The following is a 19,918-nucleotide window of genomic DNA, read 5'->3' as shown; positions in this document are numbered from 1 at the left end:
AGTTTGAGTCGCAACACGGCATCCTGTGGCTGCACGAAAAGCATTATTCAACATGGTAGCGTTGCTGTCAGGGTTCCTCCGAGCCATAATCCGTAGGTAGCGGTCATCCACTGCAATAGTAGCCCTGTAGCCGTTGGGCGGCCTGAGCAAGGCATGTCATCGACAGTTCCTGTCTCTCTGTGTCTCCTCCATGTCCGAACAACATATCTTTGGTTCACTCCGAGACGCCTGGACACATCCCTTGTTGAGAGCTCTTCCTGGCACAAAGCAACAATGCGGACGCGATCTATCCGCGGCATTGACCGTCTAGGCATGGTTGAACAACAGACAACACGAGCCGTGTACCTCCTTCCTGGTGGAATAACTGAAACTGATCGTCTGTCGGACCCCCTCCGACTAATAGGCACTGCTCATGCATGGTTGTTTACATCTTTTCGGGGGTTTAGTGACATCTCTGAACAGTCAAAGCGAGTATGTCTGTGATACAATAGCCACAGTCTGCGTCTGTCTTCAGGAGATCTGGGAACTGGGGTGATGAAAAACTTTTTTTGATGTGTGTATAATAAATTTTCTGTGCTAAAACTAACTGCATAATGTCTCAGTGGTAAAGACTTTTCAAAACTAACACTATTATTGGATATCGTTTATGATGGACCTTGCATGAAAGTCAGCGAACTACTAATCTGTTAGTTTACCTAAACTGGAATATAACTTGAACTGCAGTTTTAAATGTTAAGTCAATAAAAGTTTACTATTTATCTTCCAGGAGTTGATGCTTTCTGTATAGTATCACTGGACACTCTATGGGTATTAGGAGGTTACTAACAGTGAGAAGACATCAGAGGCTATCTCTTCTCAATGTCTGTAGCGACAGCAGACAGCTTCAGTTGGAATTCCTTTCTTTCGTCCTAATATGTGTACTAGAAATGTGCTTTAGACGTTTTGAGGAACTGAAAAACATTTAGATAATCACTGACTACATGGAGTAATATTTGTGGCAAGGAAAAAAATAGTTTCATCTTCTTGAATCAATTATATTGATGACTTTGTATGGTCGCCGTCAGGTCAGGAAATCTATCTGTCACATGATGTGATGAAATGAGCTTCACATTGTTTTCATCAAATATTTTCCGTTAAATGTTAGCTACCTAACATGATTGCGATACCGGACACAGTTAACATCGAATTCCCTTGTTCTCTGTTAGGATAATCATTCTTCTCATTTTTGCCACACTGTATCAGCGTGCACATTACCGACTTACAGGTGTCATTTGTTAGTCAAACTCCGTGATTTACCGCCTTCTTACAAACTTAAGAAAGTTTGTTGCATACATTTTCTAGAATTACTGTTGACTCGTGGCACTTCTCGTATCAGGTTTCCGTAAAAAAAAATAATCAAGTTTCTGCCCTGACGTTATTTTGTTAATTCGCAAGGCGCGATGTCTGATCCTTATCAGACCTCTTTCTCTGCTACCGTCCGTGACATCACACGACATTCAGCTGTTTGCCCTCCTTTTAAACGTCCGTGGTTCGTTGCTGCATCTTTACTTCAATAGATTTCGTTCTTTACTGTTTGGAATCATATTTACACGTGCAATTCGCCTAATTTAATAGTCTCTTTGTAACTGGCTTTAAGGTTTGATTCCTTTAAGTCCTTACTATAATTTATATAAATTTCTTTTTTAAATTTAAAATTGACCTCCTCGTTGCTGCCCCAGTCACCGAGCTCACTTGAAAGGTTCTCTCATTTGTGCCTCCCACCGACACCACTGCAAAGACTGACCTACATGCCACCATATTGTACAATCATTCATCATCCATAAAAGATTCACAAAGATTTCCATCACGTCTTAAATGAAGCATTATCGTTACTATTTATGAATTTATTCATCACCAGGTGGAGGTGATGTAGATCTCACTACGGTTTCCTACATACCTGTGGTTCATTCCCAGTGGGAATCGTATGCTGTGTTATCAGTGTATCTGCCAATGATCTAGAAGGATTAAACAAATCTATGTAGTCTACTAACAATTTTTCTATCTCCTCCCTGTCACTTCATTGCGCAGTGTGACTAAATTTGCAGACTTTCCTGGCTTAGAGCAATTTACTTTGAGACTCCTATCAAATACTTCTTTCTCCAGGATTCTAAGTTGGCTATAAATGCGTCTCGTGATAGATCCAGGCTGATGCTGATGGACACTGCCTCTTTCACATATGATAAACTACGGTATACAAAATGCTGTGTCATATCCTGTTCCTTGTTTTCCGTCAAGAGTTCACTTACACACAAAATATTAACTAAAATCTGTTCCTACGTCCACCCAGACTACCTACACTATACCTTTCGGTATTTTGTCTGGTGAATTGTTTCTAAGGGATTGTGGACGCAACTTCCCTGAAGTCTGGGACGCGCCTTAAGGCATTTCAGTTTTTCTGGAGTAAAACCCAAACTGAACAGCGACCCATCCATCTCGACTATGTGTTGTTCACGTGATGTTTAAACAGAAAATACGGTCCAACTATGACATCGCAGCTGTTGCTAAGTCGAGGAAGTACTTCCAAGCGAAGCCAGAATTTTTCGCGTCTCACACAGAAGTTCATAAATGACGAACCAAGCGAATGAGTACTATCCCACCTACATCACTTAGTTTGCAATACGATAAGATATGTTCAAATTCCTTACACCACGTACTCCATAACTTGCTATGGATACTTGCATTCCTGTATCTAGTAGAAATTTACGCATCCTTCCCCCTACATAGCTGATCAAACAATAACCTACCACTGATTATGTACACATGTCTCCAGTGCTCTCATATACTGAGAACGCTGCCCATTGGCCAAACCGGTCTTCTTCTCGCTTAATGCCAGGGAGAATGCTCTAATTCTAGACCTACTTTCCCGTGCCTGTGAAAACCTGCGCTGACATTCCCGAGTGTCCCATTCTTTTATATATCCCACACTAAGATATCCAATAATTTCGCAGAATGTGATTGGCTGACCACTGTCCTAGTGCTGGTAACTGCATAAGTTTGTGATAAAGCCATTGCAGTCAACACAGTTCCGTTTAAGGCCTTTGGAAATTCTACCTGCACTTTACAAGAAATTTCAGCCGGCAGACCCGCAAGAATGTGTATACTGCCCGCTGGTCTGCGTCTTGAAGCATGGCCTTATTGGCGTTGTCATTATCCATCAACTCATAAGTGTTAATATTCAGCATCCTAATTTGGTCAACGAAACTCCCACGAGCTCTCGTTCCCTTAATTATACATCGCCCAGTCCCATTAATGCGATCACCACATATGTTCCACGTCAACGCTTAATAATCACTCACCGAGCGAGGTGGCGCAGTCGTTAGCACACTGGACTTCATTCGGGAGGACGATGGTTCAATCCCGTCCTGATTTAGGTTTTCCGTGATTTCCCTAAATCGCTTCAGGCAAATGCCGGGATGGTTCCTTTGAAAGGGCACGGCCGACTTCCTTCCCCATCCTTCCCTAATCCGATGTGACCGATGATCTCGCAGTTTGGTCTCCTCCCCCCAAATCAACCAACCAATAACCACTCACAGACGACAGTTGATAACACTAACAGTGGAGGTTATATGAAGCGTGTCGGAGAGACCTGGAAAACAGTGTAGTCGTTGCGGGAATGGAGCGATGTATCTGACATCCAAAAAGGACAAATCATTAGCGTTCGGGCCAAGGGTGAAGGCATTTCCGAAACGACTGAGTTTGTGAACTGTTCGCCGACCGCCGTGGTTAAGTTGTAAGGTGCCAAGCCATGGGCACTTACACGTTAGCTTACCAACATTAGTATTAATAATAAAGGGACTGGCAAGGGCATCAGATCATCACTCTATTGAATTATGATAAATATGAGGCACTCTCGAGCAGTATTCCCTGCATGTCAGCATGATTGAGCCGCTAACTTAAGCGTTGGTGAAAAGTCTGGGGAGTTGAGAATTGTAGAATGTAAAGTCTGCAGATGGTCGTAGCTCGCCGGGCCGCCGTGGGCGGCAGGTTGCGGTCACCGGAAACGCGTTAACAATACGGCGCTTTTCGGGATAGCCCGACACACGGAGCCACCTGTGCTGGGCAACACGTGGCGAAGACGGGAATTTCGTTTGCCTAGGGGCGATATGACCTACTCGATCATTGGGTAGATCTCAGAAATGCCGTTGGAGGGATTTCGGCGATGGCAGAGCGTTCGACATTGGCCGAAACCGAGTATTCTTCCGCCGCGTTTTCGTACGCGTGGGAGACGAGAGAATTGTAGAGAGAGAGAACTACGCCTTCAACCATCGAGCGGTACAGACTTGGAGACGCCGTCTTGGCTATCGTCTTATACGGTCTGTATCGCAGCGCTACGCCAACGCGTGTTCCGTGCAGAGAGCTCTTTGTGTGCTCAGAAGCGAGATTTTCACCAACGGTTAACCACTTCCATCGACTTACCTAATATTCCTGATCTGGTAGTTATCCATCCGAGGTGCCGAGTATTTATCTGTTGTGTCTAGACAAGACAACCTAGACACAATGAGAGGAAGCCGAAAGGCACGCGCTAAGCTCACGCAGATGGGCGTGAGGTCTGAAACAGGATACGTAATAAAGAAAAGTACGTAGCTTCTGGAATACTTAACTTTAATCCATCCTTTTGGTACATCTGGAGATTGTGGCGATACAAGTGAGACTCTTTAGATACATGCAATGTTACTAATGGTGCCTTGCTAGGTCGTAGCCATTGACTTAGCTGAAGGCTATTCTAACTATTGGCTCGGCTAATGAGCGAGGCTTCGTCAGTGTGCATCGCTAGCTACGTCGTCCGTACAACTGGGGCGAGTGCTATCCCGTATCGCGAGACCTGCCTTGTGGTGGCGCTCGGTCTGCGATCACACAGTGGCGACACGCGGGTCCGACATGTACTAATGGACCGCGGCCGATTTAAAGCTACCACCTAGCAAGTGTGGTGTCTGGCGGTGACACCACATTATCAACGCAGCTGCCAGTAAAACGGGCGCGTAATTGCAAATTGTTAATGTGCCATTCTCAGGAGTGTGTGGGTGGACAAAGAAGTTCAGTTTTTTTTTTGTAAACTTTGTCAGTTGTGTGGGATATCAAATTAAAATGCCAATATTACAATCGAATGATCGACTTCATTGTAGCTAGCATTTACCCTGTCTCAGTAAGCTTTACATGTACTCTACTCACTGGACAGCTTGCGCAGACGGGAAGGAAAGAAGGTTTGCGGTCTACTATGTCAGCGACGGACAAATAAATTTATTAAGTGTACCGTGCATGATAAAATAACGCTAACCAAAGCTGGCGCCAAGCCAACTGTGGTGCACCACGGGCCATAGACGCCTGGGGTGAACGGCGTCTGCGGAGATGTATACGAGCGAATAGACGTGCAACTGTTGAGCTACGAGCGCCAGATAAACAAAGGCTACCAACAGCGTCTGCTCAGTGACAGCGAACGTTGCTCCGTGAGGGCCTCCTCAGTAGACACCTATTCCACGCACCCATGCTGACTGCTGTTCAATGGCGACGAAGGCTGGAGTTCTCTGGCCGATACCACAACTGAGTGGCGGCAGGCAGATTTTTCAAATGAATCACGTTTTATGCTCCATCAGGCAGATGGTCACTGGCATGTACAGCGTGAAACGTCTGAAAGTGAATACCTGCCAACAATAGTCGGAGGGGCCCACGACAGAGGGAATTTCTTGGGTGATCTCGTCATTCTGGGATCAACACAAGTATGTATCTATCCTTGGGAACCATACCTACCTCTGCAAGCAGGTTATTCTTCCTTGGTGCGATGGCATTTATCAGCAGGACAACGCAACATGTCACATAGATAGTAAAGTATGTGCGTGATTGGAAGAGCACCAGGATGAGTTTACTGGACTCCTCTACATCTACATCTACATCCATACTCCGCAAGCCACCCGACGGTGTGTGGCGGAGGGTACCCTGAGTAACTCTATCGGTTCTCCCTTCTATTCCAGTCTCGTATTGTTCGTGGAAAGAAGGAGTGTCGGTATGCTTCTGTGTGGGCTCTAATCTCACTGATTTTATCTTCATGGTCTCTTCGCGAGATATACGTAGGAGGGAGCATTATACTGCTTAATTCTTCGGTGAAGGTATGTTCTAGAAACTTTAACAAAAGCCCGTACCGAGCTACTGAGCGTCTCTCCTGCAGAGTCTTCCACTGGAGTTTATTTATCATCTCCGTAACGCTTTCGCGATTACTAAATGATCCTGTAACGAAGCGCGCTGCTCTCCGGTGGATCTTCTCTATCTCTTCTATCAACCCTATCTGGTACGGATCCCACACTGGTGAGCAGTATTCAAGCAGTGGACGAACAAGCGTACTGTAACCTACTTCCTTTGTTTTCGGATTGCATTTCCTTAGGATTCTTCCAATGAATCTCAGTCTGGCATCTGCTTTACCGACGATCAACTTTATATCATCATTCCATTTTAAATCACTCCTAATGCGTACTCCCAGATAATTTATGGAATTAGCTGCTTCCAGTTGCTGACCTGCTATTTTGTAGCTAAATGATAAGGGAACTATCTTTCTATGTATTCGCAGCACATTACACTTGTCTACATTGAGACTCAATTGCCATTCCCTGCACCATGCGTCAATTCGCTGCAGATCCTCCTGCATTTCAGAACAAATTTTCCATTGTTACAACCTCTCGATACACCACTGTATCATCTGCAAAAAGCCTAAGTGAACTTCCGATGTCATCCACAAGGTCATTTATGTATATTGTGAATAGCGACGGTCCTATGACACTCCCCTGCGGCACACCTGAAATCACTCTTACTTCGGAAGACTTCTCTCCATTGAGAATGACATGCTTTTCTTACTTTGTTCATTAAACGACTGTGGGGAACTGTATCGAACGCCTTGCGGAAGTCAAGAAACACGACATCTGTGAACCCGTGTCTATGGCCCTCTGAGTCTCGTGGACGAATAGCGCGAGCTGGGTTTCCCACGACCGTCTTTTTCGAAACCCATGCTGATTCCTACAGAAAAGATTTCTAGTCTCCAGAAAAGTCATTATACTCGAACATAATGCGTGTTCCAAAATTCTACAACTGATCGACGTTAGAGATATAGGTCTATAGTTCTGCACATCTGTTCGACGTCCCTTCTTGAGAACGGGGATGACCTATGCCCTTTTCCAATCCTTTGGAACGCTACGCTCTTCTAGAGACCTATGGTACACCGCTGCAAGAAGGGGGGCAAGTTCCTTCGCGTACTCTGTGTAAAATCGAACTGGTATCCCATCAGGTCCAGCGGCCTTTCCTCTTTTGAGCGATTTTAATTGTTTCTCTATCCCTCTGTCGTCTATTTCGATATCTACCATTTTGTCATCTGTGCGGCAACCTAGAGAAGGAACTACAGTGCAGTCTTCCTCTGTGAAACAGCTTTGGAAAAAGACATTTAGTATTTCGGCCTTTAGTCTGTCATCCTCTGTTTCAGTGCCATTTTGGTCACAGAGTGTCTGGACATTTTTTTTTTATCCACCAACCGCTTTGACATAAGACCAAAATTTCTTAGGATTTTCTGCCAAGTCAGTACATAGAACATTACTTTCGAATTCATTGAACGCCTCTCGCATAGTCCTCCTCACACTACATTTCGCTTCGCGTAATTTGTGTTTGTCTGCAAGGCTTTGGCTATGTTTATGTTTGCTATTAAGTTCCCTTTGCTTCCGCAGCAGTTTCCTAACTCGGTTGTTGTACCACGGTGGCTATTTTCCATCTCTTACGATCTTGCTTGGCACATATTCATCTAACGCATATTGTACGGTGGTTTTGAACTTTGTCCACTGATCCTCAACACTATCTGTACTTGGGACAAAACTTTTGTGTTGAGCCGTCAGGTACTCTGTAATCTGCTTTTTGTCACTTTTGCTAAACAGAAAAACCTTCCTAACTTTTTTAATATTTCTATTTACCGCTGAAATCACCGATGTAGTAACCGCTTTATGATCGCTGATTCCCTGCTCTGTGTTAACAGTTTCAAATAGTTCGGGTCTGTTTGTCACCAGAAGGTCTAATATGTTATCGCCACGAGTCGGTTCTCTGTTTAACTGCTCAAGGTAGTTTTCAGATAAAGCACTTAAAAAAATTTCACTGGATTCTTTGTCCCTGCCACTCGTTATGAATGTTTGAGTCTCCCAGTCTATATCCGGCAAATTAAAATCTCCACCAAGAACTATAACATGGTGGGGAAATCTACTCGAAATATTTTCCAAATTATCCTTCAGGTGCTCAGCCACAACAGCTGCTGAGCCAGGGCGCCTATAGAGACATCCAATTACCATGTCTGAGCCTGCTTTAACCGGGACCTTCACCCAAATTATTTCACATTTCGAATCTCCGTCAATTTCCTTCGATACTATTGCTCTTCTTATCGCTATAAACACGCCTCCCCCTTCACTTTCCAGCCTGTCTCTGCGGTATACATTCCAATCTGAGTTTAGTATTTCATTACTGTTTACGTCTAGTTTCAGCCAACTTTCTGTCCCTGGTATTATGTGGGCGTTGTGACCGTTTATTAATGAGAGCAGTTCTGGAACCTTTCTATAGACGCTCCTGCAGTTTACTATTAGCACATTAATATTATTCCCTATTGCATTATGCCTACTCCTACCTTACCGCGTCTCAGGAGGCGTCTTGTCGGCCCTAGGAAGGGAATTATCTAACCTAAAAAACCCACATGTGCACTCCACACGTACTCCGCTACCCTTGTAGCCGCTTCCGGCGTGTAGTGCACGCCTGACCTATTCAGGGGGACCCTACATTTCTCTACCCGATAGCGGAGGTCGAGAAATTTGCACCCCAGATCTCCGCAGAATCGTCTGAGCCTCTGGTTTAAGCCTTCCACTCGGCTCCAAACCAGAGGACCGCGATCGGTTCTGGGAACGATACTACAAATAGTTAGCTCTGATTCCACTCCGCGAGCGAGGCTTTCCGCCTTCACCGATTCCGCCAACCGCCTGTACGAACTGAGGATGACCTCTGAACCCAGACGGCAGGAGTCATTGGTGCCGACATGAGCAACAATTTGCAGTCGGGTGCACCCAGAGCTCTCTATCGCCGCCGGCAGGGCCTCCCCCACATCTCGGATGAGACCCCCCGGCAAGCAGAGTGAACACTGGCCTTCTTCCCCGACCTTTCCGCTATTTCCCTAAGGGGCTCCATCACCCGCCTAACGTTGGAGCTTCCAATAACTAATAAACCCCTCCCCCCGTGTTCCTGCTCGGACCCTGCTGAAGGAGCGGCCACATGTCCAATCACAGGCAGAGCGGGCGATGCCACACGGCTAGCCTTCACATTGACCCTCCGCCTCGCGCGCCGCGAACGCCACTGAACCCGCCACTCCCCTTGGGGAGAGGGTGGCCCAACCGTGCCCGGTACCCGCGAAGATGTCGCGACAGCAGGGACAGTGGGTGAAGCATGTAACACCTGGGGTGTACCATGCGACGCTGATCATCAAACTCCCCGTACTTAAAACCAATCGCGAATCTATGAAATCACTTCGATCGGGCTGTTGGCGCCAAGGAATCGCAACCGAGAAACGTAGCGCAGCTGACCACGGCATTGGAGTCGGCATGGCTCCTCATCACAGTTGTTCGCACTGCAAAAGGTGGTTATTCAGGCTTTTGACAGGTGGTCACATTAATGTGACTGGCAGCACTGAATTGAGCTACTAACGAAAATACTTACACGTGGTTTTCCTCCTTCATGAGCAAGACCATTAGACTCAAAACACCATTTTCTACCAAGAAAAAAAAACTCTACAATAAATTACCGAAGGAGCTTAAAGAAATTACTGAAATAAATTTCTTTAAAAACGCAGTTAAATAGTATTTATCAACGCAAATATTCTGTACACTGAAAGATTATTTACATAACACAGAATAGAGGGTTTGTAAAAAATGTAATATAAATAATAATAACGATAATAAAACATTTAACATTCCACACTTCATTTTCACATTACGTTTTTTCCTTCATTTTTTCATTTTCTGGGAAAAATTATTCGCAAAGCTACGCAATAAAATACTAACACTTATACTCTTTCTGAGTTCAACATGTCACTCGTTATAGAGGGAAGCTGACTCGGTTTTCCCGGCTAGCAGGTGGGAAGCTGTGATGCTCAAAGTGGTGCAGACATCAGCTGTTAGTCTGTGCAGTGCTATGAACCAATGTGTGTATAGTGTGTGCAGTGACTGAGAGTGAGAAATGAACGAACAGTGCAGCATTAGCCTTTTTAGCTATTAAATAACTTATTTGTAAAGCAGTGTTGTACACCAGAGGTGAACCTAATGAGGTAGCGCTGTTTGAAACGGAGTGGGCCAGTATTCAGGAAGGTGGAGGCTCCAGTCTTCATCCGGTCATTCTTGTTTTGGTTTTCCGTTGCTTCCCTTAATTGTTTCAGATAAATGACCGGTTGGTTTCTGCTATAAGGCCATGATTGATTATTTATTCCATCCTTGTCGTACAAGACCTGTAAGTCTGTATATATGAATTACTTTACTTTTGTTGTTCTTAAATTGTAATACTAGGATATATTCAGCATCCTGTAGAAGATCTACCGTACTACTACTATTACTACTACTACTTACTACTACTAATACTACTACCACACCATTCCAACTCTCCTCCCTCCAGGTCCTCGAAAGATCGTGCATTTTGTAAATTCTCGTAGGTCATCACTTATGTTCTGGCATCCCTTGTCAATTTTAACCGTGTGATACTGCTCGTCACTCCATCCCCTCAAATTTGCAGCTGTAAATAAATTATCTACAAGCGTGAAAACATACTCCCCTGAACCCTCTACAATATCACAGGCAGTTCACCCATTAGTACAGCCTTTTTAGTGTCAGCCAGTTCCAATTCATATAGTATAATCAAGGATTTTTATATTTCCTCTAAATCGATCCAGTGCTTCCCCGCTGACTTTTTTCAGTATTAGATGCCGCATTGTCATTGTGTAGGAGAAATGGTAGTTTTGCCTCAACGACATATCTCTCGAGATTAAATTGGAGAATTTACCGTGTAGATGCATCATATATTTCCTTCTTTAAGATAACATGCTGCCTCTTCTCTAATTGTTCTTCGCATCATAATGTTATCATAAAACATTTCTGCAGTTGGTATAGCAACATTTAAATTTTTCTTGCTACGGAGAGTCTGATTTGCAGTGCAATTTATATTACTTATGTCAGTAACTCTGCAGCGAAGTGAGCGCTGATATGAATCGAGTCTCGGTCCGGCATGCAGTTTTAATCTGCGAGAAAGTTTCACAAACCACAGTGTTCGTGTTTGTCTTATCTTCGTCTTCCTTAAATCCAAGAGATGTTAAGCACTCTAGAGGAACCATTGTTGATATCTCGAAGTACAGAACAAATGTAGCTATCAAAATTTCTTATATCATCTAAAGATAAAAGATTACGATACTTTCGGTCACATTATCATGACGTCACTTCCTGTTATGCCGCTTAAATTTAGAAGGCTGCTGGTTGCTGCCCGATAAGTGCCACTCCGAATTCTGCGTTGCATAATCCGGAAATCCATATATGGAACAATAAACAGAACACTTAGATACAAAGCCCGAAAAAATATAAAAACTAATTTCATAAAACAATGGCGATTCAATGACCGTTTTATGGAAGCGAGAGTCTACTAAATAAAAATAAAGATGGCAACAAAATACAAGAAGCACAGATTAGAATCATGAGGGGGAGAGAGGTTGCACAAGAAAAAACTTAATAAAAAGTGCAAACATTCGAAATGAACTGAATGTACAGGGTGGCGCACGAAATGTGTTAGCATTTTGTTTTTGAATAGAAACTTTATTGTCAATACAATCTGAAAGGAACATATACTACAATGAAGAGCCGTCCATGATGATTTGTTCTAACTCAGCACATGCTCAATATATCCACCATTTTGTTTCCTAACTTCCGTCAAACGAACACTGAAGTTAGTATTTACCCTACGACACATGTCTTCCGTAATTGCACTGCAAGCTTGAAGAATAAGTCTTCTGAACTCCATTAAATCAAGTGGACGTTTTGGGAAAATTTTTTCCTTTAGGTACCCCCAAAGAAAAAAGTCACATGGATTTAGGTCTGGACTATTTGGGGGGAGGGGGGGGGGGCGGCAATTTTGACCGTCATTGAAGCGACCTGGAAACCTGACTGAACTGATCCATATGTCGCAATGCTCGTGTAAAAACTCCAACACAGTGTTTGCAGTATGTGGCCTTGCTCCATCTTGCATGAACCACTGCGTGTTGAAGGGCAAAGCAGTAGCAAGAAGCTGTGGAATGAAGCTATAGCGAAGCATGCTCAAATAACGCTCGCTGTTCACAGCTCTTCAAAGACAAAGGGTCCAATAAGTCCGTGACTGGAAATTGCTGCCCACGCTGTAATCCTCGGAGCATAATGTTGTCGTTCATGAAGCACTTGTGGTTTTCAGTGGCCGAAAAGCGTACATTTTGTTTGTTAACCACACCGTCTAAATGAAAATGCGCCTCGTCTGAAAACCAAACGTTGTTGAGAGTTTCTTCCCTATCCTCCTTCTAGGCGCTCAGTCCGGAACCGCGCAACTGCTACGGTCGCAGTTTCGAATCCTGCCTCGGGCATGGATGTGTGTAATGTCCTTAGGTTAGTTAGGTTTAAGTAGTTCTAAGTTCTAGGGGACTGATGACCAGAGATGTTAAGTCCCATAGTGCTCAGAGCCATTTGAACTCTATCCTCCGCCCACTGAGCAAACAGTAGTCTCTGCTGCTTGTGTTCTTCAGTGAGCTTCTGTGCACAGGTCATCTTCTATGGGTACATATGGAGGTTACTTTTAAGAATGCGCTGAATGGAGCGTCTGGATATTCCCAGTTGCCTGCTGCCTTTCTACACGATTTCCCGGGACTTCTCTGTACAGCAACTAGTACCGCTTCAGTATTCTCCGGCGAACAAGCAGGCTTAGGCCGAGGTCGCTTCGTTTCCAATACTGTTCCTTCCTGTACAAATTTATCGTACAACCTGTGGATGGTCTTCTTGCAAGGGACCCATCGTGTGTTAAACTGCTGTCAAAAACGCCTCTGAGTCACAACAAGGCTTTTTGTTTCATGAAAAAGTAACACAATTGCCGATCGTTGCTGTGTCGTCAGTCTTCCATTGTCAGCCATTGCTGCATACTAGTCTCCTAGTGGATCGTGGATTACACGTCATTTCGTAACTCATTTGTTTTTCCAAGCTTTGCTGGTACTGCTGTAGAGATCCCAGCGGGATATTCTGATGTGCGTCGTAAATTGTGAAAGAAACAATTGGTAACACATTTCGTGCGCCGCCCTTCACATGCTATTAATGGCGAAATAACTGAACACATTGATAGGAGGAAACATCAAATGGAATGAGAGATGAAACTCGTACCAGGAAAATTCTGAACTACAACCCGAAAGAAAGGACGGACTCAGGTCCATCAAGGAAACGATGGAAACAAATGTTGTGAAGACCGACAGGCATATACCTAGTTCCGAAGACGGACTTGCTGAAAATCTTCCCCAGATATTGCACGCTGAGGAAACAGCAAATGGAAGCCATGTGGCTGGGGTATCGGAAACTAAAAGCAATGAGTGACTGTCGATATTCAGTCACGTGGTGAATGTCTATCACTATTCGTAATACAACACCCATAGACCTGTACAGGCTTCCTGCTTCTGTCATCGTATGTGGTGTATTTTGTGTGGTTTGTCCCTAAGCGAATGGATGGACATCTTAATATTTTTTACTAAGTGTAACTATTTATAAAGAACTAATTAACTATAGAATGAATACTCTGATCAACGAACTTTCAATTCAGTGGTGTGTAGTACTTCCAGGCACAAAGCCTAATATACTAAAATTCTGTCTGAAGTATCCCTTATGTGTAGAAACCCATTACAAAAATTAAAAGTTTTGTTAATTTATTCGTAATTACTTCACACTAGAAGTATAATAGCAAGTTAAATGTTCAGCATTTAATCAGCAGAGTATTTAAAATATTTTTCTTTTTAACAGGCGATGGGAGTGGACTTTAGTGCTTATCCGAAAATTCGGGACTGGTTGAAAAACTGTAGAAGCACTTTTAGCGGCTACGAGGAAGCGAATCAAGAGGGCGAGAAAATGTTTGGAGATGGCATCAAAAGCCTTGTGGGACCCAATGCGTACTTAAGATAGGTGTGAAAGATTGTAACACATCTGATTTTTAATTAAAAGAACTTGATGAATTGCTGTGTGATATACTTTAATCTTGGAGAACAATAAAATTTAAGAAAACTTTACACTGCGCCGATTGCGATGCTGTCCGTGGATCATACGAATGTAAACGATCTACAGCGACTTAGAGGCATAGGTAAGATACCATAGGATTAATCAGGTACACATAACTGGCGCATAAACTACCCTTTCATAACCACCATGTAACATATTGAAATACCTGGAGTGATTTTATGGATGATTGTCGGACGCAAGTTCTAGCTGTCGATACGCTCGACATCTACTTATGGGGGCTCATATCCAGATCGGATGTCGAGTGGTTGACCACATCACAAAAGAGATTTACTAACAATTAACCTTAACACTGGAACATCTTAGCGTAACCGAAAATACTAGTGTTGGAACTTTAATAGTGGCAACTATTTATTTACAGCTCGTACAAAATACAGTAGGTACGTGTTTCAAAGTTTTACTGACCTTCAAAGTAGTCACCACCATTATGTATAACCAACTTCCAGAAATGTGGAAGTTGTAGGATACTCTTAGCAGTGCCAATTGTGTTGACAGTTCGAGCGGCGTGGTCTATTGTCCTACAAATTTGTAGAAGTTCTGATGCGAATGCCATGAAGTGTTTCCTTCAGTTTATAAATCGTTCTGAACTCAGGAGGGCTTAAATCAGGGGAGGGCAGTAGGTGGTATAGCACTTAGCAGCCCCATCAGTCAAACAAATCAGTAACAGATTGCCTGTACGTGCTTGAGCATTATCCTGCAAAATGATGGTCAGGTCCTGCAGAAAGTGTCATTACTTCTGTCTCTAAGCTGGTCGTAGGTTGTGTTCCAAAAATGAACAGCATAGAGACAGAAATGATGACACTTTCTGCAGGATATGACCATCATTTTCCAGGACAATGCTCAAGCACGTATAATGCAAGCTGTTACTGATTCGTTTGACTGATAGGGCTGCTAAGTGCTATCCACCTACTGCACTCCCCTGACGTAACCCCTCGTGAGTTGAATTCGATTTCTAAACTGAAGGAAACACTTCACGGCATTCGCTTCAGAACTGCTACAAATTCGTCGGGCAATAGACCGCGCCGCTCGAACTGTCAACACAACTGGCACTGCTAAGAGTATCGTACGACTTCCACATCGCTGACATCACGTTATACACAATGATGGTGACTACTTTGAAGGTCAGTAAAACTTTGAAACACCTATCTATTTTGTACGAGCTGTAAATAGAGATAGTTGCCACTATTAACACTCCAACCCCGTATATATCTGTGGCTGTGGCTGAGGTCTCTGCTGTCTCTCCTCTTAAGAGCCTGAATTAATACAGATTATCGAAAGATGGAAAAAATGGCCTCGGAGATGTACCATCTGTCATAGTCCCCAAGCAGATCACTTGCCTGCTGATCTTCTTTCCCAGGCGTCGATCTTCGTTTCTTACAGCAGGTGTTCCGTCGCCTAAGAAAGAACTGATTAACAGAAAGGGACAGCAGGAAAGCTACAGACTGATGAAATTCAGTGTAGTCTGGCAGTACATCTGTTTAGAAAAGGACAAATAATGAGAGATAGCTCTGATACAAGTTTCTTAAACTATCATTCACAGTAATACAACCATTGGGCGAGCAATGGACTTGCTGTAGGGAAAATCAAGAGAAGAAAACTTCACACAAACTATAACGTCTTCAGAATAAAGACCAGTCTCTAGAGAGCGGAAGAAATGAATTAACATTACTAACTTTCACAATAGAAACTAATCATGAGTCAGGAATACGATTACAGCAACAGGGCCCAGATAATAAAGCTTACCACGCTGCATGTCGATTTGCAGCGCCGGTATCTCACGGTGCAAATGTAGCGACAGCATAGTCGCAATCATCACAGGTGCGGCGTGCTTCATAAGTATAAACATCACGAACAGCTCGCGGATACGTACGCAATGCTGCTCCCAAGATAATCGAGGAAAACGCTTGCCACAAAATGGCGGTAACCGCTGCATGCTGAACCTCGCAGTGTCGACACCTTCAGAAACTGCAACGGAGTAGGTGAGCTGAGCTCCGGGCTACTTAAGGATTCGGTTGATGAACTGCAGGACACCTCCGTGGTGTACGGAAAGGTCCTTGTAGCCAGCCCAATAGAGGTTGTAGATGTAGCTGTTCCTGCTGTTCTGGCCGGCCTGAACGGCCAGGTTCATTCCTTCAAGTTGGGTAGCCCGAACTTGAGCAGATTCCCAGAGTGCGGAAGACTTTGTATATCTCCGCCAACGCGTGGCTTCAACGGTCATTCGAAATAACGGCCAGCAAACCAAGCTAGAGTTCACCGTCTTGGGCATTATCTACATTAAATAAATGGGGAATGCCAAAATTATCCTAGCCCCCACCAACCGATTATCCTCTATGTACGATACTTCGATAGTGTCTGCGGACTTGGAGAAATTAGTTTAGTGGTATTAAATGTGTAATTAAGGCACGAATTGTAAATTAATTTACTGACCACTCTGAGTATAGTATCAATTTACACGACATTTGTTGGGAGTTCCAGGATGATGATATTTGGTTTGTGGGGCGCTCAACTGCGCGGTTAAAAGAGTCAGTGGGAGTTCGAATCTGTGATCAGAATTAAAGGATTAACTTTATTACCCTCTTTCCTTTGCGGTGAGGACTGGCCTGACAAACGCAGTAGCCTTACCACGTGCATTATGTAATTGACAAAGTCACTGTTTTACAGTATCCTAAATACTGGCACTGGGATGGAATTGGCGCCTAGCTGGTCCCACACATGTTCCAGCAGGGACTTACCTGGAGGACTTGCTGGAGATGGTAGTACGTTAACGTGATGCAGACAGTTCATAGAGGCACTTGCCATGTGTGAACGAGCGTTGCCTTGTTGAATGATGGCTCTACGTTACTGTCGCATGAGAATTAGTACCCGGGGAAGCAGGACGTCCGTCAGAGTTTCCTCAAGTTGTTGCTGGATTAAAATCTAGCTGTCAGTACGTTCTACACCTCCCCATGGAAGCAGATGTCCAGATGTGGCGTTGAGCGGCTGACCACACCACGAGAGTACTACCGACAACTGACAACACCGAAACATCAACTGTGACTTGAAGTCACACCAGATGGCTCCCCTCACCATGACATCAAGAGTAACACCACCGTGCCTCTACAAAACACTGAAAGAATGAGACCTCTCCCAAGTTCGCTGCCATGCTCGACAATGATGGTCATCTAGGGTCGTGGCGTACCACGATTCACTGCTGATCAAAATGTGACGTCGTTTATCAGCAATCCATGTTTCCTGGTCACGACAGCACTCCAAATGCAGCCGTGGTGCTAACGGCAGCCTAAGAATGGTGTGCTAATGCCCTAGTCCGGCCACTGTTAGTCTCTGACCAATGCTTCGGGATGATACAGAATCTTGCACGGAGTTCATTATTTCCTCTCGGATGGCAAGCAAAAACTTGATGGGTTTACGACGTGCTTTGTGCAAAATGCGATTCTCCTTTGTGGTAGTCAGAGATGGTCGAACAGAACCTTGACGATGAATATGCCTACGCTCATCTTGCCATACAGTCCAACACTGGGCGACTGTTTCATGAATCTGGATAATTGACGATTTGACCTGCCGCCCAAATGGAGACCCAAAATGAGAGCCCTTTTAATCTCTGACAGGTGCTGACAACGCTGTCTCAAACGAAGACGCGGTATCTCTGTGCCCTTCACAGTGATCACTCAACATCTGACGCTGGTCACACCCATCATATACCCTCCCACGCCTGGTAACAATACTAAACACAAAAACGCTAATGTCTTCTGGTGGTTGTTCTACCTGTCACACACAATTGAAGCTCTAATCGTTAACACATCTTCCCCTGGTGTGAACGTCTATGAAGGTATGTTTACATACGACCATGTCTTCTCGGTGTTTCATCTTCTTGTAAGTGTTCATATAAATTTATTTGAAGAATAATAAGAAGTATTAATACTGCTCTGTGTCATACATTTTTTAAAATACATTGTAAAATGTTGTTTGAAGTCGCCTACAAAAACATGTTCAAAGTGAATTTTGTTTGTTTTGGCCCTTTTCATAACAAGTGACTTGTTCAATACGTCTCGTTTCTTCCCTATACCTCTCACTTCTCTGACTCCTCTACCTTTGCTTCCAACATTTTTGTTTTGATCCTGTGGTCTCCCACTGCGTTCTTATAGCTGCGCCGATCCTAAACTGCTGTTTGAGGTGTCCAAGTTAGCGTGGCTGGTCCTATTTCTGTTTATGTAAAATGACAGTGTGATCTTCCATTCCTCGGTCGCATGATCAGTTAACTCAGTCCCATGAAAGGGAGTTTTCAGTCTGACTGCTGACGCCAGAGACACACATATATGTTGGCACTGAGGTGCAGAAGCTCTTTGCACACGCTGAGAAAGCAGGTGGAAATTCGTGTAGGTCATGCACTCTTTGGCAAGACGGTATACTGGGTTTAGTGGTCCACCGTGTGTAATACCACTGATCGTTTCATTACACTTTCTCATAAAAGGGTCATGCTTCATACTTCGTGCAATATGGGTTATTAAAGACAGGCTAGAAAGGGATGTGTTATAATATTTAGCTGCATGATTTCATTTTTCTGGCGAAGTAGCCTCTTTGAATATATTTGGGTGTGTGGGTACGTCGCACCACGCAGTCACACATATAATTTATCTTGTAGATACCTCAGTAAAAGCGCTTCGTAATAAATACCCAAGCTCTGGCAAACTGTCTTTCAATTCTCAGGTACTTTTACAGGGACCGGCGGCGCTACCTCAATCAAGACATTTGGTAAGGAATTTCTGAATGAGTGCTTCATTCATGTAGCGTTTCTGCACAGGAGACAGCCACTTAACACTGTGTACATATTTTATTTCTCTTATTGTAATTGCTTCTCAATCCTGTATCACTTCTTTCGTCCGAGTGGTTCTAGGCGCTACAGTCTGGAACCGCGCGACCGCTACGGTCGCAGGTTCGAATCCTACCTCGGGCATGGATCTGCGTGATGTCCTTAGGTTGGTTAGGATTAAGTAGTTCTCAGTTCTAGTGGACTGATGAACTCAGAAGTTAAGTCTCATACTGCTCAGAGCCATTTAAACCATTATCTATCGTTCAGTTGTTTTCTATTAAGCATGTTGCGTTCCATATCTTCTCAGTCAAGATGCTGCCGTCCATCTTCTTCATCGGCGAATCTGAAACCTCTGTGTCATGCGTAGGGTTGGTTCTTCACTCTTATCTTGATCTATATGTCCGTTCGATTTTCGTGCCCCTGATGTCTTTCAAGATCTTTTGTTCTTCTCTCTATGTCCGCTACAGGCTCCGTTACCCAGGGTAGTCGTCCCCGTTGCAATAACGCAGTATTTTTATATATAAATTCTATTTGCCAATAATTCCCTCTTTCATAGCGAGGGGAACGGTAACTGAAGGAAATGAATAAGGTAATCCAGACTCAATTTTCGCTCTCCAGTGCAGTGTGCGCTGATTCGTGAGCTATGAGATATTTTCGGATAGGTCAGTCAGTAGGGCAACTGTCTGCGAAAATCAGGGTTCCAGGTTTCTGGCACAAAGTTTTAATCTGCTAGGAAGTTTGAAATAAGTGGGCG

At 44.0% G+C, this 19,918-nt stretch overlaps 1 protein-coding gene across 1 annotated transcript in view; it reads left to right on the top strand.

Annotated features, from left to right (window-relative positions):
* LOC126412366 (glutathione S-transferase 1-like) overlaps positions 1-14,350 on the top strand; it is a 107,828-nt gene extending 93,478 nt beyond the window's left edge. The window contains exon 6 of the mRNA XM_050081933.1: positions 14,088-14,350. Coding sequence (XP_049937890.1) covers positions 14,088-14,246 — 159 coding nt within the window. The 3' untranslated portion in view covers positions 14,247-14,350. The remainder of the gene's footprint in view (positions 1-14,087) is intronic.
* Positions 14,351-19,918: the final 5,568 nt, after the last annotated feature.

Source organism: Schistocerca serialis, chromosome 7 (assembly GCF_023864345.2).
Source record: "Schistocerca serialis cubense isolate TAMUIC-IGC-003099 chromosome 7, iqSchSeri2.2, whole genome shotgun sequence".
Lineage (NCBI taxonomy): Eukaryota > Metazoa > Arthropoda > Insecta > Orthoptera > Acrididae > Schistocerca > Schistocerca serialis.
This window is presented reverse-complemented; position numbering and strand designations above follow the sequence as displayed.